The sequence below is a fragment of the Nannizzia gypsea genome, genomic scaffold (assembly GCF_000150975.2).
Source record: "Nannizzia gypsea CBS 118893 supercont1.7 genomic scaffold, whole genome shotgun sequence".
Taxonomy (NCBI): Eukaryota; Fungi; Ascomycota; class Eurotiomycetes; order Onygenales; family Arthrodermataceae; genus Nannizzia; species Nannizzia gypsea.
This window is the reverse complement of record NW_003345195.1, coordinates 1,238,244-1,257,868: the sequence shown is the minus strand read 5'-3', so window position 1 is coordinate 1,257,868 and position 19,625 is coordinate 1,238,244. Positions and strand designations below refer to the sequence as shown.

Genomic DNA, 19,625 nt, shown 5'->3' with positions numbered 1-19,625 from the left:
TGTTGTTTTGGGTCATGTGACTGAGAATAGCCAATGATATTGTATATCGACCTGACAATAACACACTGCACTTCGATTGGCCTGCTGGGGTAGCTTTATCTTATCTTATCTCTATGACTAAGCTCGATGCTGACCTCAACTCCTTGCTTGATATTCGGTCAAATAGCAGAGGCAATAATCAAGTGCCTTGCACTCTCCTATTCTTCCGGACTTATTTTTGTGATTTGTCTTACTAGCCTATGGCTGGGAAATTACGGCAATGGAGAGCTTCGACGATGTGGCTCTGTCATTAAAGACAGTTGCAGAAATGGGTTCCTTTAGTGAGCAATCAGCTGCCTGTCAGCCACAACCGCACGAGCCTTCAGATATCAGGCGGACGTCGTTTGATAACGCTGCTCGACATGAAGATGATGGGGGCGCTACTAATGCTATAGAAGACCATAATAGCCTCAACTCCTCGCTATCTGACTCCCCGGCAACCGCCTTGAACCAATACGACCCACAACGGACACACGGGGAGACAAATAGACAAACACAACAACACGCAGCCAATTCAACGACCATCGACAACTCCATTGACGGACGCCGTGGCTCAACAAGCATGCTGATATTTGAAGACGATGGTGAAGGCGGTGATGAGGAGCCTCATGTTGCTAAATCGTTCGAGAGAACCACCTCGCCAACTAATGCAACGCATAGGGGTCGAGATGACCCTGACACTAGAAGCGATGGCAGTAGCATCGGGGGCGTGGGGCAAGACGGGGAGCTTCCCTTCGCTAAAATGCACAAATTTTCGTTATACGAAACTTCTACAAAGTATTATCTGGTTGGAATGGATCTCCTTGACCGACGCTTCCGGATGCTAAAGATTGATCGCACCTCAGATCCTGAGGAAGACCTTGTCTTTGCAGAAGATGAGACTATATACTCAAAGAAGGAGATGAATCAACTTCTCGATGCTGTGGACGATGGCAACAAAAGCTCTGGCGGGTTGAAACTGCGTTGTAGCACCTGGGGACTCTTGGGGTTTATACGTTTTACAGGTTCATACTATATGCTTGTTGTGACAAAACGAAGCCAGGTTGCAATGCTAGGGGGCCACTACATTTATCAAATAGACGGGACAGAGCTTATACCATTGGAGTCTCCTGCTACGGCCAAGCAAAGGCCTGAAAAACACGCAGACGAATCACGATTCGTTACGGTGATGAATAACATCGACTTGACACGCTCATTTTACTTCAGCTATTCGTATAATATCTCCCGTACCCTGCAAGACAATATTGTTTCGGAGAGACAAGCGATCAGATCAGGCCAGAGAAGCTACGGAAACCGTGACCACAACTCTATGTTCGTTTGGAACCAATATTTGCTAAACCCTGTCATCAAGTCTCTCAAAAACGCATTTGATTGGTTTCTGCCAATCACCCACGGATACGTTGACCAGTCGGCTATATCGATTTACGGACGGCTTGTATACCTGACTCTAATTGCTCGCCGGTCCAGGTTTTTTGCCGGTGCTCGGTATCTTAAACGTGGCGTTAATGATCTTGGATATGTGGCCAACGACGTCGAGACCGAGCAGATTGTTTCTGATATGCTTACCACATCTTTCCATGCCCCCGGCCCTGAGCTCTACGCGAATCCGCAATACACTTCCTATGTCCAGCACCGCGGGAGTATTCCTCTAGCTTGGACGCAAGACAGCACTGGAGTCACACCCAAGCCTGACATCTCATTGAGTCTAGTTGACCCCTTCTATTCCGCTGCGGCTCTCCATTTCAACAACCTTTTTGAAAGATACGGCAGCCCTGTCTATGTCCTCAATCTTATTAAAGGCCGGGAAAAGGTTCCACGTGAATCCAAGCTGCTGACAGAGTATACAAATGCCGTGAATTATTTGAACCAATTTCTCCCTAGTGATAAGAAAATCATATACCGTGCTTGGGACATGAGCAGAGCATCAAAAAGCCGTGACCAGGACGTTATTGGGACATTAGAATCTATCGCAGACGATATCATTCCAAAAACAGGGTTTTTCCGAAACGGTGAAGACAGAGCATCGGGCCTGAGTATGCAAAATGGAGTTGCAAGGACAAATTGTATTGATTGCCTCGACCGAACAAATGCTGCTCAATTCGTCATTGCAAAACGCGCTCTAGGATATCAGTTGCAAGCCCTTGGTTTAATTGATCATACGTACATTGATTATGATACGGATGCTATCAACACGTTCACAAATATGTGGCATGGCCACGGAGACACCATTGCTGTGCAATACGGAGGTTCACATCTCGTGAATACTATGGCCACCTACAGAAAACTGAACCAGTGGACAGGTCACTCCCGCGATATGGTGGAGAGCTTCAAACGGTATTACAACAATTCTTTCCTCGATGCTCAAAGACAGGAGGCATACAATTTATTTTTAGGAAACTACGTGTTCTCTAAAAATATTCCAATGCTCTGGAACCTTTCCACGGATTATTATCTACATCATTCCGATCCACGGACCTGGCTTGCAACAAATAAACAAAACTATATAAATTGGTATAACGAGGAACACCTTCAAAAGCGAGAAATGCCGCCTGCTCCATCAGCTTCCTCAGCTCTAGCAAGCAAACGTATTCGAGAATTTGATGATTACTGGCTTGAATACTATCGCCCAAGAGCTATATCCACCTTTTCGAAAATGTTTTCATTTAAAATGAGAACTAAATTGCCAGATTATCAACTTCAATCAATACATCCAGGAGAGCATGACCTTAGCCCCTTTGTGGTTAGAACAGATCATGAGCCAGATCATCAACGTGATAGGAAACAGGCGCCGAATAAACGGCTCACGATTCTAGAGCCCTCCGACGAGTTAAAGGATATGAAGTCAGGGTCAAACAATGGTTACTCGGGTGCCATGCCTTTACAGCATTGGCTTCAGCCCTCATCCGGAAGACTTCTTCCCCAAGCCGGTATTTTGAAGGGGACTCAAAACGCTCAAGCTGCAAATTCCCACACCACTAATGATCCAGTGACTCTCACAAGTGCATATAGCCAGCCTCCATATAACGCCACAAAAGCTCAGATTGCGCAATGGAGCTTCGGCCAAATGATTGCCGATTCTCTCAACCCATCCCTCTCCTCCGCAGAGGCAGAAGAATACGAACGATATGTTAATCACCCGCTTAAGGTGCCGCTGGTTGTTACTTCGGAGGCCTCACTGACCGCTGCATCTTTGGAAGAGAGAGGCTCAAATTTAGATCTGTTTGAATACGCAAATACGAGTAACCTGGAAAATGCAAACTTGAGCACGATCGCTGAGAGTAGCATGGTGGACTACACAGATTTCCTAACAGTTGGAGATGAAGGGCTTACCGTTAACCAGGATGACTATGACAAAAAGCGCTACAAACGTTACCGACAATGGCTAAGGGGGAAGAGCTTATTTAAACAAGGCGTTGAAGTATGATGTTTCTGGTATTATATCTCAATTTTTAATAATTGATTTTGCAGCGTTCGTCGTACACTCTTGGTTTTTGATACCCTAGTTAACTTGATACCTTAGAGCTAGAAATACTTGTTTTTTTGAACATACTGATAGTAACAATAGATGATCCTATATAAGCAGAAGACTTTCCAACCTAGCGTCGGCATCTACCATAGTCTTAAGCTCGATTTCGAAATCGGCAGCTTTTTCCAACTCAATAGCCTTCAAAAGTACCACCAAGCCTTGTAAAACAGACCGAAGCTGTACTCTGTCATCCGACTCCTCCTTATTCGAGAATATGCCATCCTCCTTATCATCACACAACCTAAGCCAACATGTGCATATTCCAGCTAATATATCGCCTCTCCATCTTGATAAGCGCGGCCAGCAATTCAAAATAACTGACTGGTAGCACTGGCCAGCAGCAATGAGTAATGGGATATATGCTAACCCAAAAGGGTTTGTGAGCGTTGAGGAAAGCAGAGGGACAACATCCTGCAAGTACTTCGTAGCTTCAATTTCAAGGCTGCTCACTGCTTCAGCCAATTGCTTCAGCAATAGTGTAGAAAGTAATGGATGGGGATATGAAGAAATTGATGTGTCCTCGGTTGGCCTCGGGCTGCTGGTATGAAGATACGAGGATATAATATGATGGCGGACAATTCGTGAAAGTGATTCAATCCGTAGCTGGGTATCCCTTTCAAATTCAGCCTTGGGTTTCGTAGGCTGTGGCTTGCTGAAACCTCCTTTGTAATTTGCAAAAAAAGCGAACCGCGTCCTGATAACGGAGAATATAGCTGGATATGCTAAACTTAGGAGATATACCGATTCCTTCTCTGGGGTGATTGTAGGTATAGATAAGAGGCAGTGAGACAACGCATCTTGAAAAACAGAGTCAAGGTTTGTGCGGCGTAAGATATCGGATTTGGCCCGTTCAAGTGGGCCAAGGACGGCCTTGAGTAAGCTACAGCCTGCAGCTTTGTATGCAATGTTTTCGTCATCAATGAATGATAAAATTGCAGGAACAAGCAGCGGGAAGTGTCGTTCGATCATACTATATTCTGTGTTCTATATTGATACCTTAGCTTAGATGCTAGAGAGCGAACACAATCCAGACTCACATACCTGGTATCGTGTGACAATCCAGCTGAGAATTGATACAATATACCCTTCTTTGAATTTCCACGGTTTGGTCCCTGTATCAAATAGCGTGGGGTCAAAGCTTGGTTGGGGAATTGGATGGATATCCTTGCGTCCTGCGGGAGTAATTGCTGGAGTCTTCGTTTTAGAGAATGCCGGCTTCACCTTCTTGCGAAGAATGTCTTCAATAATAGTGCCAAATAAATCTTCTTCCCGCAGTTTTAATTCATATTCTTGGAGAAGCTTGGTCGTCATTCGGGCAGCTTCATCTGTTGTCCAAGGGTCGCTTGATGAATTGAACATAGCAAGGCTTGGGAGGATATCTTCAGCATGCTTAGTCCCATCCGCTAAAACAATGGGAAGTATATGAAGTAGCACTCGTAATCCAACGGTTGCTTTGAGCCGATCCTCTCGGTATTTTGATATTATGGAAGTTTTTTGTTCCCCTGCCTACAGTTAGAATCAGACATTTCCACGCGAGAACAGAGGGCATAACGCTAACCATCTGCAAGCTGAAAATCACTCCATGAAGATGCAAGCTCTTCTCCCGGAGGAAGAACGCCCAATGTCCAGTGCAGTATTGAGTTTGCAGCACTTATATTTTTGTCGTCTTCAGGCTTTTCAGCCTTCCTGTCGCGAAGGCAAGCCTCTGCAACGAGGAGATTTTCGAGTACCTACTGATTATTAGATATCTCTCCTGGAGATATATCTGGAAATACTAACATCACCATCGTCTTTGCGTCCACTAATATCTGACCAGAGTTCCTCAAATTCAACGTTGTATGTTGGCACATCTTGGGTATAGATGTCTGGACCATTGTTCCTCCTAGTCGTCTTTAGAAGTTTTCGAGCATTTTCGCGACATTCATCCATGTTTAGGCCAGCGGATAGAAAACCGGGATTTAACACTCCCAAGAAGCTATGAGCTATGCAGGAGCATAAATAAAGGTTGCTTCGCCAACCACGTAAATAGCGTACTGTTGGAGAGATTGTATTTAGGTTGCACGTAACTAGACTTGAACATAGGTAACTAAAGGCAAAGCGGCGCTAAGAGAAAATTGACGCTGGTGGGCGTAACCCTAAGGTGTTTATTAACTACAATTTGTTCAGGGGATGAGAACGCATAGCAAAAACTTTCAATGTAAAGACACTTATTATCATTATCTACTTAATATTGGGACTTGGGATAATGAAAGAATACGAGGTTATCCTATTTGCGGCCATGGAAGTGCGGTACTAGAAAAGTTTCATAGCTCTAGTTGTCTATCAAAGCCGTTGCTTGAATAGCCCACCGGGCTATGCTACTGCAAGTATGCCGGATGCCTACGCATACTCATCTTTTCTCCGTATAGCTTCTTCTATTGCACCCGCTGCATCTGTCCGGTCCGGATTCCGAATTTGCCATTCCACGGCAATGTCCAGAGCGGTTGTCAGCCACGCTCCCGCTTTCGAGTTCAAGGCTTTTATCATATCTCGTCCATTCACAAGGGGCTTAAGATTGTTCACTTCAAGGAGATTTTGCTCTTCCAAGAACTTCAGCACCTTTAGGTATTCGTCCAAGACTATCCGCATGGAATTAGTATTGTTCAAACGTGCCAGCCTGGTGCAGTGAAACTTACCAGGTTGAGCAGCTTTCCCTTGCATAACATCCAGTAGTATTGCTTGAACAAAACAAAGCCTCCAATCCGGGCCTAGGGTTCGGAGAAGTTTTGCAAGTTTCCACCGGGCGTCAGATGGAGAGTCATTGAGTTTCCCGCTAACATACTCCGTTTTGACATCAGATATCAGCCCATAACGGGTGACTGCCACACTTAACAAGACTGTTAATTTCTTTTCGCATCTTAGGCCATCCCGGGCAACCCTCGTTGGGCGAGGGGCCATTTTTCTAGCCTCTTCTTCAGTTAGGGGGTGTTTGACATCAACCATCGCCCAAGGAGAAAGTGCCGCAATCATCCATGATCGATATTTTTCATCTTTATCACGGATAAGGAAACCTTTAATCGCTTTCAGAAGCTCAAGAGACACTTTAGAATCGTCTACTTCGCCTAAAATACTGTTCAGCAAAATATACGCCGTTGGCCACGATGATGTATCAACATCAATCTCGCTCAGATGATCTGAAAAGATTGTGTCATATAGGCCTAGCCGGTTTATAATTTCCAACGATCCCAAGGGGTCAGGGCCTGAAAAAATCATGTCAATAAACATTCTTCAATATGTGTGATATGGCATAGCTCTAAAGACATACCGCGAAGCATCTTCTCGATCTCAATACCAATTCTCTCTTGGCTTATTTTTAGTCTCAGGGAATGTTTGATATCATCATTGTACATTGATTCCTCAGTATTAGGGTCGATGGTATATCCGAGTCTACTGGCAAACCGGATCAATCTAAGGACTCTTAACGGGTCATCCTTGAAGGTTTGATACGGTTCCATTGGAGTGCGAATTAGTTTATCTCCCATATCAGACAGCCCCCTACCGGTGAAATCTTCTACTTCGCCAGTATGTATGTTGTAGAACAATGCATTGATGGTAGCATCACGACGAAAGGCGTCCTCTTCTGCAGTTCCAAACTCGACTTGTGGATTCCGACTAGTGTCCGTATAGGTTTCTTTCCGTAGGTTAACCAAGTCTACGTCGAATCCAAAGACTCGGATTGTGGTAGTCTCGAGGTGTTTTGATTTCTGCGGGTTAGCGGCAATCTTGTGTAGTCCGCCAATGACTCCCTTGAGAGCGTGCTCTGGATAATGAGCCTTGTACTTCTCAAGCTTCTCCGGGATATCAAGGTATTCCTTCAGGGCCAGGCCGAAATCATAGCCCGTCATGGTGCTGATCCCAACATCAATATCCTGACTGCCCACTCCCAGTACTTTATCACGTACCCAGCCCCCAGTAAACCGAAGGACAAGGTCAGACACTTTGGGGTCATCGTTATTCTTAAGCCGTACGTATTCCACAGTGTCTAGTAGCAGCGTTCGTAGGAGCGCTTCCTCTGAGCTTAGCTGCACCCGTGGCACCTTCACTTCAGTTCCCTGTGCCATTGCACCTTCAGGTACAGCCGAATTCACGATGCGCCTTCGTTTGTTCGGTCTCTCAACTCCACCAGAATAGTCAGTCATAGGCAAAACGGCCGCTTGCTGTGTGTGGTTGAATCGATTCAAGTTCACCAGAGGGCGGATAGCCTCCACACCAGGCTGTTGGCGCGCACAAAGAGTTCGTGGACGAAAAGTTCCCAGCTGCCTGAGCAACAGGCGCATTGAATTGACGTCCGCAGAGATTTATCTTAAATCTATAAATTTTCTAGTGGGATTTGCGTGGGGAGCGGGCTTATTATATCCATCTACGTGTGTGAGTCAGTGACAGTCATCGTCCAAAGGGACAAGGGACAGGAGAACCGCACCTAAGCTATGCTACAGGCCAAAGAAGACGGACGATAACCGGCAGAACCGCATTGTTATCTCGTAGATTGCCGTTGTGAATCGCTGGTAGAAACGCTGCTGGGCTTGATGAAGTCATAGAGAGAATATTTCGTTTTTATATGTCTTGGGCAGATTTGCTCGCGAACAACAACCAACGACAACGCTCAATGTCAACGTCAACACCAACATCCTCAGCCTCGACTTTGGATCTCGCGACGACTGGAAGGACACTCCGGACGCACTCTCGCATACAGAGCAAGGCATAGACTACATGTTCACGGAAAGCAGCCAATCTAGCACACGCGTACTCAAACCTCCGTCAAACAGACCGAGTTGTCCATGACAACCCCCGAGGATGCTCCCCCGATCAAACCGCCGCCCTCCTTCTCGCCGGCCTCACCTCTTCCCACAAAGTCCAGGTACGCGGAGCGCCTGCAGAATACACAGCAGTCGGCGCTGACGTCTCTCTCTGAGAGCCCCCTGCACAACTCTCTGGCCTCAGAGCTACAGTCCTCGCCCTCATCCCGGGCCAGCTCGCCTGATCGTCGGCTTTCTCGCTCCTCCCAGCGGCTCTCTAGATCCTCGACGCTTTCGCCAGCTAGACATCAGATCGATGCTGCAGATGATATACGGTCTACGATAATCCGGGCCTTTTCTCCGGCCATCAGCGTTTACGCTTCGCAAGAGACGAATGAACTTGTACGGAGAAAGGGGTTGAAGGGTGGTTTCTGCGAGCTCCTGCGGCCGTTTGGCGAAAAAATTACCGGCAAGGTTATCATTCGAGACGGAGTGGGATCTAGTCGGAGCTGGGATGACTACGGGGTACGATTTGTGCACTCGAATGGTTGCCGGCAGACTTCGGCCGCGGGGGCTGAGGATATAGACAAGATACCCCTTTTGGCTCAGATCGAAAAGGTCTTGGAAACCCACCTAGAGCCATCTAATCGAGCCGCGAGTGATGCAATATTTACTGGTCAACCTACTCCCAAGGGTGTGACCTTGTCATCCCCTCTATATAGGCTGTTCCTAAGACGGCTATTATCAGCAGACGCTCCTACCCCTCATGAAACCTTTCTTCACCCTGTAACATGCGTTATAGCCATCAGTTCCAGTACACCGTCTCCGTTAGAAGCTCTACGCCAGCTTTACGCAGTTACAAGTAATGGAGAGCAAGGGCCCCAACCCTGGATCCATCCAGAATACCTCCGATACTATGTTCTTGTGCATGACGAAGATAGAGACGACATTACTCAATCAACCGCATTATTTGATCAGATGAAACGGCACTTCGGTCTACATTGTCACATGTTACGGCTTCGAAGTAACCAGTGCGTTGTAACAGATGACGATGGTATGCCATTTCCATCATGTGAATGGCAAAGTTCGCGAGAAGAGTTGATAGAAGCCAGAGAACAAGGTATACCCCCTATGGATGATTGTAAACATATTTTTGCCAGGATAAAACTAACGCATGTATGTCTACAGAACCCTTGATAGATGTGGGGTGGGAATCTCCTCATATATTCGAGTCCGATGTTACAGCCATTATATCCTTTATCAGGGAGCTGGTTGCTCAGTCTGTTATTCCTCACATGGAGAACCGGGTCGCCATGTGGAACGAACAAGTTGCCTCCCGAAGAAGGGGTCTAAGTGGCCGCTTCATGTCGATATCCAGACGCTGGACCGGGTTTGGTTCGAGTTCAAAGTCCTCCGGCGCCTTTGGAGGCGGTAGCAGTGGAAGCAACTATGATCCCTACCAGGGGTATTATAAGCCAGATTCCCCTGAAGCACTATTACGGAAGATGGCGGATTATTCTTTTATGCTTCGTGACTTTAAGCTTGCTTCGTCAACGTACGACCTTCTCAGGAGCGACTTTGGGAATGACAAAGCTTGGAGATACCATGCCGGAGCTCATGAGATGTGTGCTATAAGCATGCTACTCAACCCCCTTACCTCAACTAATAAATCCAAACTTGACGCTGTCGATCAACTGCTAGATATTGCATGTTACTCATATCTAACTCGATGTTCAGATGGCCAAAATACGCTACGCACAATCATACTTGGAGCTGAGCTTTTGAAATCTCGTGGCGGCCCTGCTGCTGAAAATGCCGCCAAGTGGAACATGAAAGCCCTCAACATGAACCTCGTTGGCCCTATCGGCCGAATTCTCGTCTCTGAACGGACTTCTGCATGTTTTGCCGCAAAGGTTGCAACAGAAGGCACCAAATGGGGAACCAGACGGCGGAAGGCCGGGATGTGGTCACTTCTCGCTGCTGATTACTGGCTATCAATTGGGAAACCCGCTCTTGCATCTAGCTGCTTGGAGGAAGCCGAAAGGCATTATGGACCTATACTGGAAGAGGGACTATTTGCCTTTCCTGATCTACGCACATACGTAGAGGAACTGAGACTGTCTGTGAAGATGGGATGCCTTGAAGCTCAAGGACTGGAGGCAGAGGAGGATGAAGTTTCTGACGAGCAACCTGATGCTACCGAAGAGATGAATGAGAAACTCCCTTTCCGTCATCACCGGCGGTCTATTCTCGGGTCGGTTGGACCATTAGAAACTGTCCAGTCAGCCAAGCTCCTAAGGACGGAGGATGAGGAGCCTGAAGATGATGACTTTGAATGAACTAGACCACTGACACCCTCTATGCTTCCATAATTAATACCTCATACATTGGCTAATCCATTCGAACGCCGTACTTCTTTCTGTTCTTTCTATGCCTCAATTTTGCAGCTTTAGCCGGGCCCTCAAAAGGTTCTCCTTCTATCTCATGTGTGATCAATGTGTTCTTGCCCTTCATTTTTGGCCCGGCGTAAGACGTGCGGCATGCATCCTCGTCAACGGCTTGCTGGTCAAGCACGGTAAACGTAGATTCCGCGAATCCTGGATACCGATGATGTGCCATCCAATCCCGAATCCCGCCATCTGTGTTGTTCAAGAACGGAGATTTGAAGCCTGAAATAGGCTTGCGAGAGCCGTGTTTGAACTCAAGTAAGACGTTTGGAGTATGCATGGTGCACCTGAAGACAGTGTCCCTCCTTCAGGTAGCTCCATCCATTAATGAACCAACCGAGCATCTAGATAAATGTCAGTGAAACGATAATGACACAAATGTGACTCGGCCACTAGGCATACCTTCGGAGGGATGTTCGGCCATCTATGTTGCTATAAAGCTCATCACAGCCATTTGAATATATGTATATCCATTTAGCTATGACGTCATAGTTGCACATTTTATCCACAAAATTGATTTTGGCTTATATTTTTATCACTTTTTGTTCTTAAAAGGACACAGAGCAATGAATTCAATGCAAAGACACGGGATAGAATGGTAGGAAAGGAAATTCAAGTACAAAGAAAGATAGAGGCGGCTAATTTTGGGGCGGTAATCTTAAAGTTTTGTGTAAGCGCGATAACAGCAAGCGCGCGGGGAGATAATCGCGGCATTTAACATCAGCCGCCAAACGTCAACATCAAACTCCACTAAAGCATAGGTCGCGTTTCTCTGGCCAGAAGAGTATACTTTGGTAGCATTATCTCTACCCTTTTTCACTCATACTGCAATGAAAACGTGATGAGTGAGCTTTTATCGTACATCCTTGACCACGAGGATGCCTTCCGCAGGTAATACACCATTGTTTTCCTTCTCATGGAGTCAATTCTTATCAGGCTAACTCCTGCTTTTTATATATAAAGGGCTCGCCTGCCATCGTTATATTCCGACTTTTCTCGTCAGAAACAGACAAATCCTGATGGATATAATAGCAATGTAACGGCGTGGCAGCGGGCTTTGGCAAATGCTGCTTTAGCTGGTCGCGTCTCCTCTTTATCATCCAGCTCTGCCTCAAAGTTGGACTCTAGGCAAGAGAGCCTGCCACACAGAAACAACCTGCTTGTCCTACGAACGAGCAATGCTCTCATGGCAGACCTAGAAACACGGGAGTGGGGGAGGCCGCTATCCCTGCAGTGTGCGATCGTACGTACTTCGCTCGCAAGAAGGCCCCACCAGACCGGCACACAACCATATACTAATAGCCGGTAGGATGAAGCATTACACAGTGGTCATATGATGTTACTCGATACATTTCTAAACAGCCAGACAAGTCCTTTCAGGAGCGGCTGGCTACGGTTACCCACCCCTCCCAGTCTATCACAGGTTGTTACATGGGGTATGAAACAGGCTCGAGGCCTAGTAATGGGTTCGGATATCGATAATCTTGCTGGTACAGGCATGCTGCAGACAAGTGAGCTAGTACTCATAGATAACGTCAAGGTACACAAGTTTTCCCATATGAATAACCTGGTATGTCACGAAAACTGATGTTGTTTTGCTAGCAAGCAGCAGGTAGACTTATAAAAGGAGTTGCTGGTCATCATAACTCGAGTGTCGATCGCATATATTCTAAAGAGATGTTCATGTTGCAATTCGCGCATATCTTCGGGGAAGATACGTTGCTATCTACGACAGACTTTAATGTTTTACTTACATACCTTTCGAGAGATAAGAATATTATACTCTACGATGGAAAGGTATGTATTTGCATCAAATATGGCCTTGACGTATAATATGTTCAAGATCGCTAACAAGACCGTAGACAGTGAAGTTTAGGGATGCTAGTGATACCACCGACCGTATCACTGTGGAAGATGGATCAATTGCCTCCCTCAAGGCAACAATTGCCCGGCTAACATTGCAGGTAACAACCCTGGGCGAGAAAATAAAAGAGCTCACTGCCAATGCACAGAATGCTCTTGCAAACAAAAATAGAATCCTAGCCCTATCCTCACTCCGGCTTAGGAAGCTTGCTGAGCGCAATCTTAAGCAGCGCACGGATACCCTATGGCAGCTTGAAGAAGTGTACTCAAAAGTGGAACAAGCTGCTAGCCAAATAGATATCGTACGGGTGATGCAAACAAGTACTGGAGTTCTCCGGCAACTCAACTCCCAGATTGGAGGCGTGGATAAGGTTGAGGATGTTGTTGAAGAACTGAGGAAGGAAATGGACAATGTGGATGAGCTCGGAGGCATCATCAACGAGGCTGGACCGGTCATCGATGAGACTGAATTAGACGATGAGCTACAAGAGCTAGAGGACCAGGAGCGCGAGGCTAGAGAGGCGGAGGAAGCGGAAGAAACTCGCCAACGACTAGAGGAGCTAGAGAAGAACCAAGGGGTAATAAAAACTCCTGCCACTCGTGGCACAAATGATGATCTGGAAGAGAACATTGACAAATTGTCGCAGATGACAATTGGCGACAAGCCAACGGAAAGGGCGAAGGAAGGCACCAAACCTCTACCAGAAACGGTAGAGTAGGCTTCTTTCACCCTCCCTCTCGAGAAGTCATGCTCTACGAGGTATATATGTGCGTGGTCAGAACCACTATAGTATACCCCCTAAGGACAATGGCAGCCAGGAGAATGAACACCGCAGCTTCCATGGGACAACCGCGGCTATGGCGCCGCTACAGCAACCTGCATTGATTTGTCCGTGCTATCAGGCTCTATCTCAGCATGCCCTTGTTCAGCATCTATCTCCTTTAATTCGCTCGGCATTTCCGGAACTGGGTTATTGGTAGTCGTGTTAGTCTCTGTTGATGGTGTTGGCGCTGGCGCTGGTGCTGGTGCTGACAATGGCGTTTCATTGGCATGTTCATTTGACTGGCCATCCTCAGTTGTATCAGGTACTGCTGCCCGTTTAGCTCTCATGCTGCGTGCCTCTGCAATGAGTTTTCTATAGTCATCATCATGGGACTCAGACCAAGCAGTAACATCAAAGTCTTTCTTCATTATTGCAGAATTGGCTCTCGACAAAGCTTGCGAGGTTGCCAATCCGCCCTGGGTTCTTTCCCAAACGTCGAGATCCCGGAGAAGATCTCGTTTTGATTTAGGATTCAAAGAATCACAATTCGCATTCCATAAATTCATCCACTCAGTGTGCCGTTTCTGTAGGATAAGTTTAGGTCCCCAATCTGGAATTCCAAGCTCCTTGAGCTTTTTCCGTAGAGAAGTATCTTTGAAAATGGCGTAATTTATTGCCGGAAGACGAGTTAACGTCTTTGAAGTGCTTAACGAGTTTCTTGATCCTTGAAAGCTAATAGTTCTAGGTAACGGTGTCAATAATAATCCAACTATGGTATTGAACAAGTACGTACCCATACCCATTTGACTTAGCGATATTTCCTTTCTCTGGCGTGCCAGTGCAGTTATCCAAATGAGAAAAGACTGTTTCATTCTTCATCCTTCTCATGCAGACGGGGCAAGCCACGAGCCCGTCATCTAGGGTAACAATTAACCTCCATAGAGAGAGACGTCAGATGATCTGCAACTTCGTACATACCTGGTTGATATTCTTCTTCTTCCTTCTCAGCTTCTTCTTCTTCATCTGCACTATCAGGTATAATCACAGGCTCATGGTCCAGCCTTATGCTGTGTTCTAACCTCCTAGCTTGTGATCTTGTTCGCCTATCAGTGTCCAGAGCCATCGCAGTATCTCCGCCCGAATGGTTAATTTTCCTCCTCTTCGTAGCCGGGCTTTCCACTACATCCTCTTGCCCAGGCCTGGACACTAGAGTTGTATGCACCGCATTATTCCTCACAAATGCTAGCATCGATGGCCTTGCTGCCTTGAAGGACTCAACCAGCTCTCTAACGGCCCAGTTTCGGCGTAGTTTAAGCTCCTGATCGCTGCTGCGGCAGACAGGGCATTTTCCCTCAGAACTCAGACACCGCCGTATACACAGAGAGCAAAACGTATGACAACAAGAGGTGATGACTGGGTTGTCGAAGAAGTCCTTGCATATCTGACATCGTAAGGCGGATTCGAAGCGAGCGACTTCTGGGAGTGGCGTGGCTGTCCAGTCAGTGGAATCAGGTATATCGAAGTTGCGGTCCATCGAGAGCCACGGTGAGTCCTCCAGCTCTCTCCTTCTCTTTGCTGTCTGAGCTAATGAAATAAAATGGTAATATGTTGGCTGTCATGGAGTAAAAATCTACTTGGAGACGACGAAGTCACGACTTGAGGCTCGAGAGAAAAACATCCTGAGGCGACTGCCAAGACTTGCGCTGACACGCGTTAGTTAATTGGTTTTTCTCACGCGTTTTGTTTAACGACAGCAAAACATTTGACGGTGTCAAAGTCGAAGAAAGTGGGAGAAGAGAGGCGACGGCAAAGATGGGGACAAGTTACAAACAGTTTCTTGCCGGGAAAGTGTTTAGCGATGAGGAATTTGTACGTAGGGGAGATTTTCACGCGTGTATCGAGCTTGCATTGACGGACAGAACGTCTAGGTGACTTACAAAGCTCTCAGTAGAGCGCAGAGAGTACACAGCAACCAGGCCAAGCGGTAAGTATTAATGGCTCAGAGATACCGTCCATAGACTAAGATGCTGCTACAGAATGCTATACGAGTTTCATCGCTCTGAAAATGAGAAGAAACCAAAGTCAGTCCATGCGACATATCTACTGACCGGAATTTTTGGATGTACCAAAGCATTGCCGCTGGCTGCAGGTCACTTGAAAGATGGCGAAGATGAGGTTATGCAGAGCAGTCCATTCATGAGCAGTCAGCCAGCTCGGCCGGAGACGACAGAGGCTGTGGACGGACCTACTATTACTTCTGTAATACTCGTTCGGGAGGAAGAGCTAGAAGGTACGTGTTCTAGAGCTGGGTCATAAGACGGAGATAATACTAACCCCTATTATAGATGCGAAATGCCGGTTCAAGAAGATTTTATCAATTTTTGTATACAGCGTACAGCCGACTTCTCCCCCAGACTTGAATGCACTGGCAGATATCGGACAGGCATCACCTACTTCTCCTACAGAAGACCCCATTCAGTACAATGAAAAGTACGGGATGATCTTGAACAAGAACGTTAAGGTATGTATGATTTGGCTTATCATATAAAAGCAATACTTACTCTTATTATAGAGACGGTCAGGAGCACCGGTAGTTATGCCGGTGCCCATTAAAGATGTGAACCCAATACAGAAACCCATAGTTAAGAAGGCAGAACAAGAACCTTCAGATAAGAAACACACGACGCAATCTACGGAAAAGAAACCGGAACCATCTTCAACACCTTTTCGGACACAGGGAAGCTCACAGTCAACATCCAAATCATCACAAGGGAAACCTGCACTCAAACGTGACTCTTCAAGTATATTCAAGGCGTTTGCTAAAACAAGGCCAAAGCAACAGCCAAAGGAGGAAGAAGCAGATGTAAGGGAACCGCTTAACACCTAGAGCATTGACATTGATTGCTAACTTTCGTTAGTCAACACCGACGGAGTCTCAAAATGGTACGAAACATCACACGCAACTAACCAATTGGGCATTTGTTAACTTCTGTATAGCTATGCTAGATGATGAGTCTGAGGAGGAAAGAGAGGACCTTTTCGTGGATACAGGGAAAGGAACGAGCAAGAAAGAGCAAGAGTCGAGAAAAGAACGAGAAGAGCGTCTTAGAAAGATGATGGAAGGTAAATATTTATTATATCTCCTCATTATTAAAGATAGTGATACTAACATAATTCAAGATGAGGACATGCCAGATGCATCGGAATCTCCGCCTGAGGAAGAGGAAGCGCAAGAAGAAAGTGACAAGGCCTCCCCGGCGTCAACACCAGCTCCACCGCAGAAGAAGCAAGAGCTCGAACCTGAACCAGAGTCCAACACGTCAGAGAAACGGTCAACGGGTCAACGGCGGAGAGGCAGACGGCAGGTGATGAAAAAGAAGGTGTCCAGGGATGCTGAAGGATACCTAGGTAGGCTCATGCCCGATCAGACACCCCTCCTCGGCCGGCGTCCAAATATCAGAAGCTGACAACACTTTTTCCCCTGTAGTTACCAAAGAAGAGCCAGCATGGGAATCCTTCTCGGAAGACGAACCCGAACCCCCGAAGAGAAAGCCACTGCCATCTTCATCCGCAAAGTCGACAAAGAGTAGTGCGAAATCCAGTCAGGGTAGCATCATGTCATTCTTCGGTAAGAAATAGCCGGCTTCATGAGATGTGACTCTGCATGTACGAAAGGAATAGGAAGCAAACTTTCCTATACTCCTCTATTTCTTAACTATAGAGAAATCAAACCAACGGGTCCCGTTGAACATGTTAACATCAACCTCCTCCTTGTGACCAAATACCTATCATCTCGCACAGAGTACAGGAACAGGGATAAAGCAACCATCTCACATCTACTCCACCGATGTAACTAACTCGGCTAAAGGATGGAAAGCTGATCTTATCGACTCCTCCGAGCCTGCAGATCGATGATCGAAAAAGAACATTGAGATCACAAGACGGTGCAACCGGCATCGTCGCACATACAAACTTGCATCAAGTAGACAAAGCGCAGGGCCTGGCCTTGTCGATGCGTCCGTAAATGAAGGACTATAACACCTGCGTCATAATAAGAGATGGCAGCTTGATCTCGTACCGTCACTTTCCAACACAGGCAAAGGCAAAACGGCAAAGCAAAAGGAAAAAGCAAAGAGCAAGGGAAACCCCCTTGCTACTTCTCCACGCCAACTCCACCACTTTTACTCCGTTCCACCAGGCCTGGTATTTTCTGGGACGTCAAGAGCTTTGCGCGCCCTGAGAGCAGGACCGGGATGGAGCAGTTCTGTACGAGGATGATAAATAGCACACGCAGAGCCAAGTCGAAAAACCGTCGCGGTTCTACATCTTCGCCCCCTGATCTAGCTAAATAACCAGTCATTTGTTTCGGAGGACTTCAAGCATCTCAACAAAAATCACCTTAACTAAGTAGTCTCCGGGCGGCAATGAGGTTTCTCGACATCGCCGTCTTCGGGGCGCTCGCCTGTCACGAAGCATCAGCTACTGACCTCCTGCATACGCGCAAACAAGATATCACCGAAGCCTGTCCTGATTATGTCGCGTACTCGCAGACAAAACAGTGCGTTAGCGTCTGATTGTGATCAGTGCTGTATTACTTAACTAAGTGTCGCTAACCGCTACATTCATCTAGTCCTCCATACAGTGAAGGGCCTCTCAAGCTCTCGTACCAGCGACCTATACCAGAATGCCGGACGTTCTCCTCGCCCTTGGTCGAGAAGGTGATAAAGGACATCACCTCGCGCATGGTCGACAAAGACCTCGCTCGGATATTTGAGAATGCGTTCCCTAACACACTCGACACGACTGTTCGGTGGCACGTCGACGGCACGGAGAAGAAAAACGAAGCTCGAAGAGCAAGCGAGCAGGCGGCGTGTGGGAAGGCCCCCAGTCGTTTATCGTCACTGGTGATATAAATGCAGAGTGGCTCCGGGATTCGACGAACCAGCTAGCGCAATACCAAAAACTGGCGAACGGAGACCCTAAGATAAAGAACTTAATACTAGGAGCTATAAATACGCAGGCTGAATTTGTGATCCAGTCTCCATATTGCAATGCATTCCAACCACCGCCTCCGAGCAATTTACCACCGACAAACAATGGACAGATGGACCAGGTTCACCCAGCATATGAACCCAGCGTGGTGTTCGAGTGCAAGTATGAGCTTGACTCCATTGCCAACTTCCTTTCCCTAGGAAACCAATTCTATGAGGAGACCAAGTCAAAGGCGTTTCTGACGTCTAGGTGGTACGAAGCTCTGAACACTGTTTTGCGAGTACTAGACGAACAGAGCCAACCTACTTTCAATGAAAACGGGCAATACCGGCGCAACGAGTATACCTTCCAGCGCCATACTAATGCTGGTACAGAGACTTTGAGTCTAATGGGTATTGGCAACCCGCTGGGCAACGGCACTGGTCTTGTTCGTAGTGCTTTTCGACCAAGCGACGATACCACCATCCTAGGGTTTTTCATTCCTGCCAATGCAATGATGTCTGTCGAGCTAGCAAAAACGGCGGAGACTCTCTCTAAAGCCGGAGGGGCTAAAGAGCTTATCCAAAGGTTGAAGCAGTACTCCGAGCGGATCCGAGAAGGTATCTATAACCATGCGGTCGTGACACATAAAACATGGGGTCGAGTGTTCGCCTTTGAAGTTGATGGCTACGGATCAAGCATTTTCATGGACGATGCCAACCTCCCTTCACTGCTTGCCCTACCACTGCTTGGATTTGTCGACCAGAATGATGAAGTCTATAAAAATACACGAAAAATGATTCTCTCAAAAACTGGTAATCCTTACTACCTTACCGGATCGGCGTTTCATGGCATCGGTGGACCACATAGTAGGTTTTCTTCCTCCAGTAACCATTTCCTCAAGTCTGCATCTAACCTTCTTGGCGATAGTTGGTCTGCAAAATGCATGGCCGATGTCCGTACTTGTACGTGCCCGGACTGCGAACTCCGATAAGGAGGTTATGGAGTCCATCAATATAGTGCGTGATTCATGCCTTCTAGGCTTAGTCCACGAGAGTGTGGACGTGAACCGTATCGCCAAATATACACGCAGCTGGTTTGCGTGGGCAAACAGCGTCTTCGCGCAAACCATTCTTGACCTGGCAGAGAATAAACCGCACTTGATATTTGGTAAAGGTGCAAAGCCTTACAAAGTTGCCTCTGACGCCCAAGTTTAGCGAATAAGTACCTGTCGAGCGCT

General features: G+C 46.9%; 9 protein-coding genes across 9 annotated transcripts; 5 read left to right on the top strand and 4 right to left on the bottom strand.

Moving 5' to 3' along the window:
* Nucleotides 1–259: 259 nt before the first annotated feature.
* MGYG_07780 (polyphosphoinositide phosphatase) lies at nt 260–3,463 on the top strand (the record flags this gene model as incomplete). The annotated part of the gene is made up of 1 exon (XM_003170488.1): nt 260–3,463. The coding sequence occupies one exon, from the start codon at nt 260–262 to the stop codon at nt 3,461–3,463; it is 3,204 nt and encodes a 1,067-aa protein (XP_003170536.1).
* Nucleotides 3,464–3,610: 147 nt separating this feature from the next.
* Nucleotides 3,611–5,494, bottom strand: MGYG_07779 (hypothetical protein; the record flags this gene model as incomplete). The annotated part of the gene is made up of 4 exons (XM_003170487.1): nt 3,611–4,549; nt 4,607–5,067; nt 5,124–5,295; nt 5,345–5,494. The coding sequence occupies 4 exons, from the start codon at nt 5,492–5,494 to the stop codon at nt 3,611–3,613; spliced, it is 1,722 nt and encodes a 573-aa protein (XP_003170535.1).
* Nucleotides 5,495–5,944: 450 nt separating this feature from the next.
* Nucleotides 5,945–7,881, bottom strand: MGYG_07778 (tRNA nucleotidyltransferase; the record flags this gene model as incomplete). Its single annotated transcript, XM_003170486.1, has 3 exons — nt 5,945–6,183; nt 6,241–6,804; nt 6,870–7,881. 3 exons carry the CDS (start codon nt 7,879–7,881, stop codon nt 5,945–5,947), a joined length of 1,815 nt encoding a protein of 604 aa, XP_003170534.1.
* Nucleotides 7,882–8,382: 501 nt separating this feature from the next.
* On the top strand, nt 8,383–10,679 carry MGYG_07777 (hypothetical protein; the record flags this gene model as incomplete). Its single annotated transcript, XM_003170485.1, has 2 exons — nt 8,383–9,460; nt 9,529–10,679. 2 exons carry the CDS (start codon nt 8,383–8,385, stop codon nt 10,677–10,679), a joined length of 2,229 nt encoding a protein of 742 aa, XP_003170533.1.
* A 52-nt stretch (nt 10,680–10,731) lies between these two features.
* MGYG_07776 (hypothetical protein) lies at nt 10,732–11,287 on the bottom strand (the record flags this gene model as incomplete). Its single annotated transcript, XM_003170484.1, has 2 exons — nt 10,732–11,074; nt 11,190–11,287. 2 exons carry the CDS (start codon nt 11,285–11,287, stop codon nt 10,732–10,734), a joined length of 441 nt encoding a protein of 146 aa, XP_003170532.1.
* A 341-nt stretch (nt 11,288–11,628) lies between these two features.
* On the top strand, nt 11,629–13,369 carry MGYG_07775 (SNF7 family protein; the record flags this gene model as incomplete). The annotated part of the gene is made up of 5 exons (XM_003170483.1): nt 11,629–11,678; nt 11,751–12,030; nt 12,097–12,327; nt 12,390–12,584; nt 12,650–13,369. 5 exons carry the CDS (start codon nt 11,629–11,631, stop codon nt 13,367–13,369), a joined length of 1,476 nt encoding a protein of 491 aa, XP_003170531.1.
* Nucleotides 13,370–13,506: 137 nt separating this feature from the next.
* On the bottom strand, nt 13,507–14,948 carry MGYG_07774 (postreplication repair E3 ubiquitin-protein ligase rad18; the record flags this gene model as incomplete). Its single annotated transcript, XM_003170482.1, has 3 exons — nt 13,507–14,155; nt 14,214–14,331; nt 14,393–14,948. 3 exons carry the CDS (start codon nt 14,946–14,948, stop codon nt 13,507–13,509), a joined length of 1,323 nt encoding a protein of 440 aa, XP_003170530.1.
* Nucleotides 14,949–15,451: 503 nt separating this feature from the next.
* Nucleotides 15,452–17,329, top strand: MGYG_07773 (hypothetical protein; the record flags this gene model as incomplete). The annotated part of the gene is made up of 8 exons (XM_003170481.1): nt 15,452–15,704; nt 15,760–15,935; nt 15,987–16,277; nt 16,333–16,357; nt 16,412–16,537; nt 16,595–16,822; nt 16,902–17,042; nt 17,283–17,329. The coding sequence occupies 8 exons, from the start codon at nt 15,452–15,454 to the stop codon at nt 17,327–17,329; spliced, it is 1,287 nt and encodes a 428-aa protein (XP_003170529.1).
* Nucleotides 17,330–17,838: 509 nt separating this feature from the next.
* On the top strand, nt 17,839–19,602 carry MGYG_07772 (meiotically up-regulated 157 protein; the record flags this gene model as incomplete). The annotated part of the gene is made up of 4 exons (XM_003170480.1): nt 17,839–17,972; nt 18,045–18,304; nt 18,334–19,254; nt 19,316–19,602. 4 exons carry the CDS (start codon nt 17,839–17,841, stop codon nt 19,600–19,602), a joined length of 1,602 nt encoding a protein of 533 aa, XP_003170528.1.
* Nucleotides 19,603–19,625: the final 23 nt, after the last annotated feature.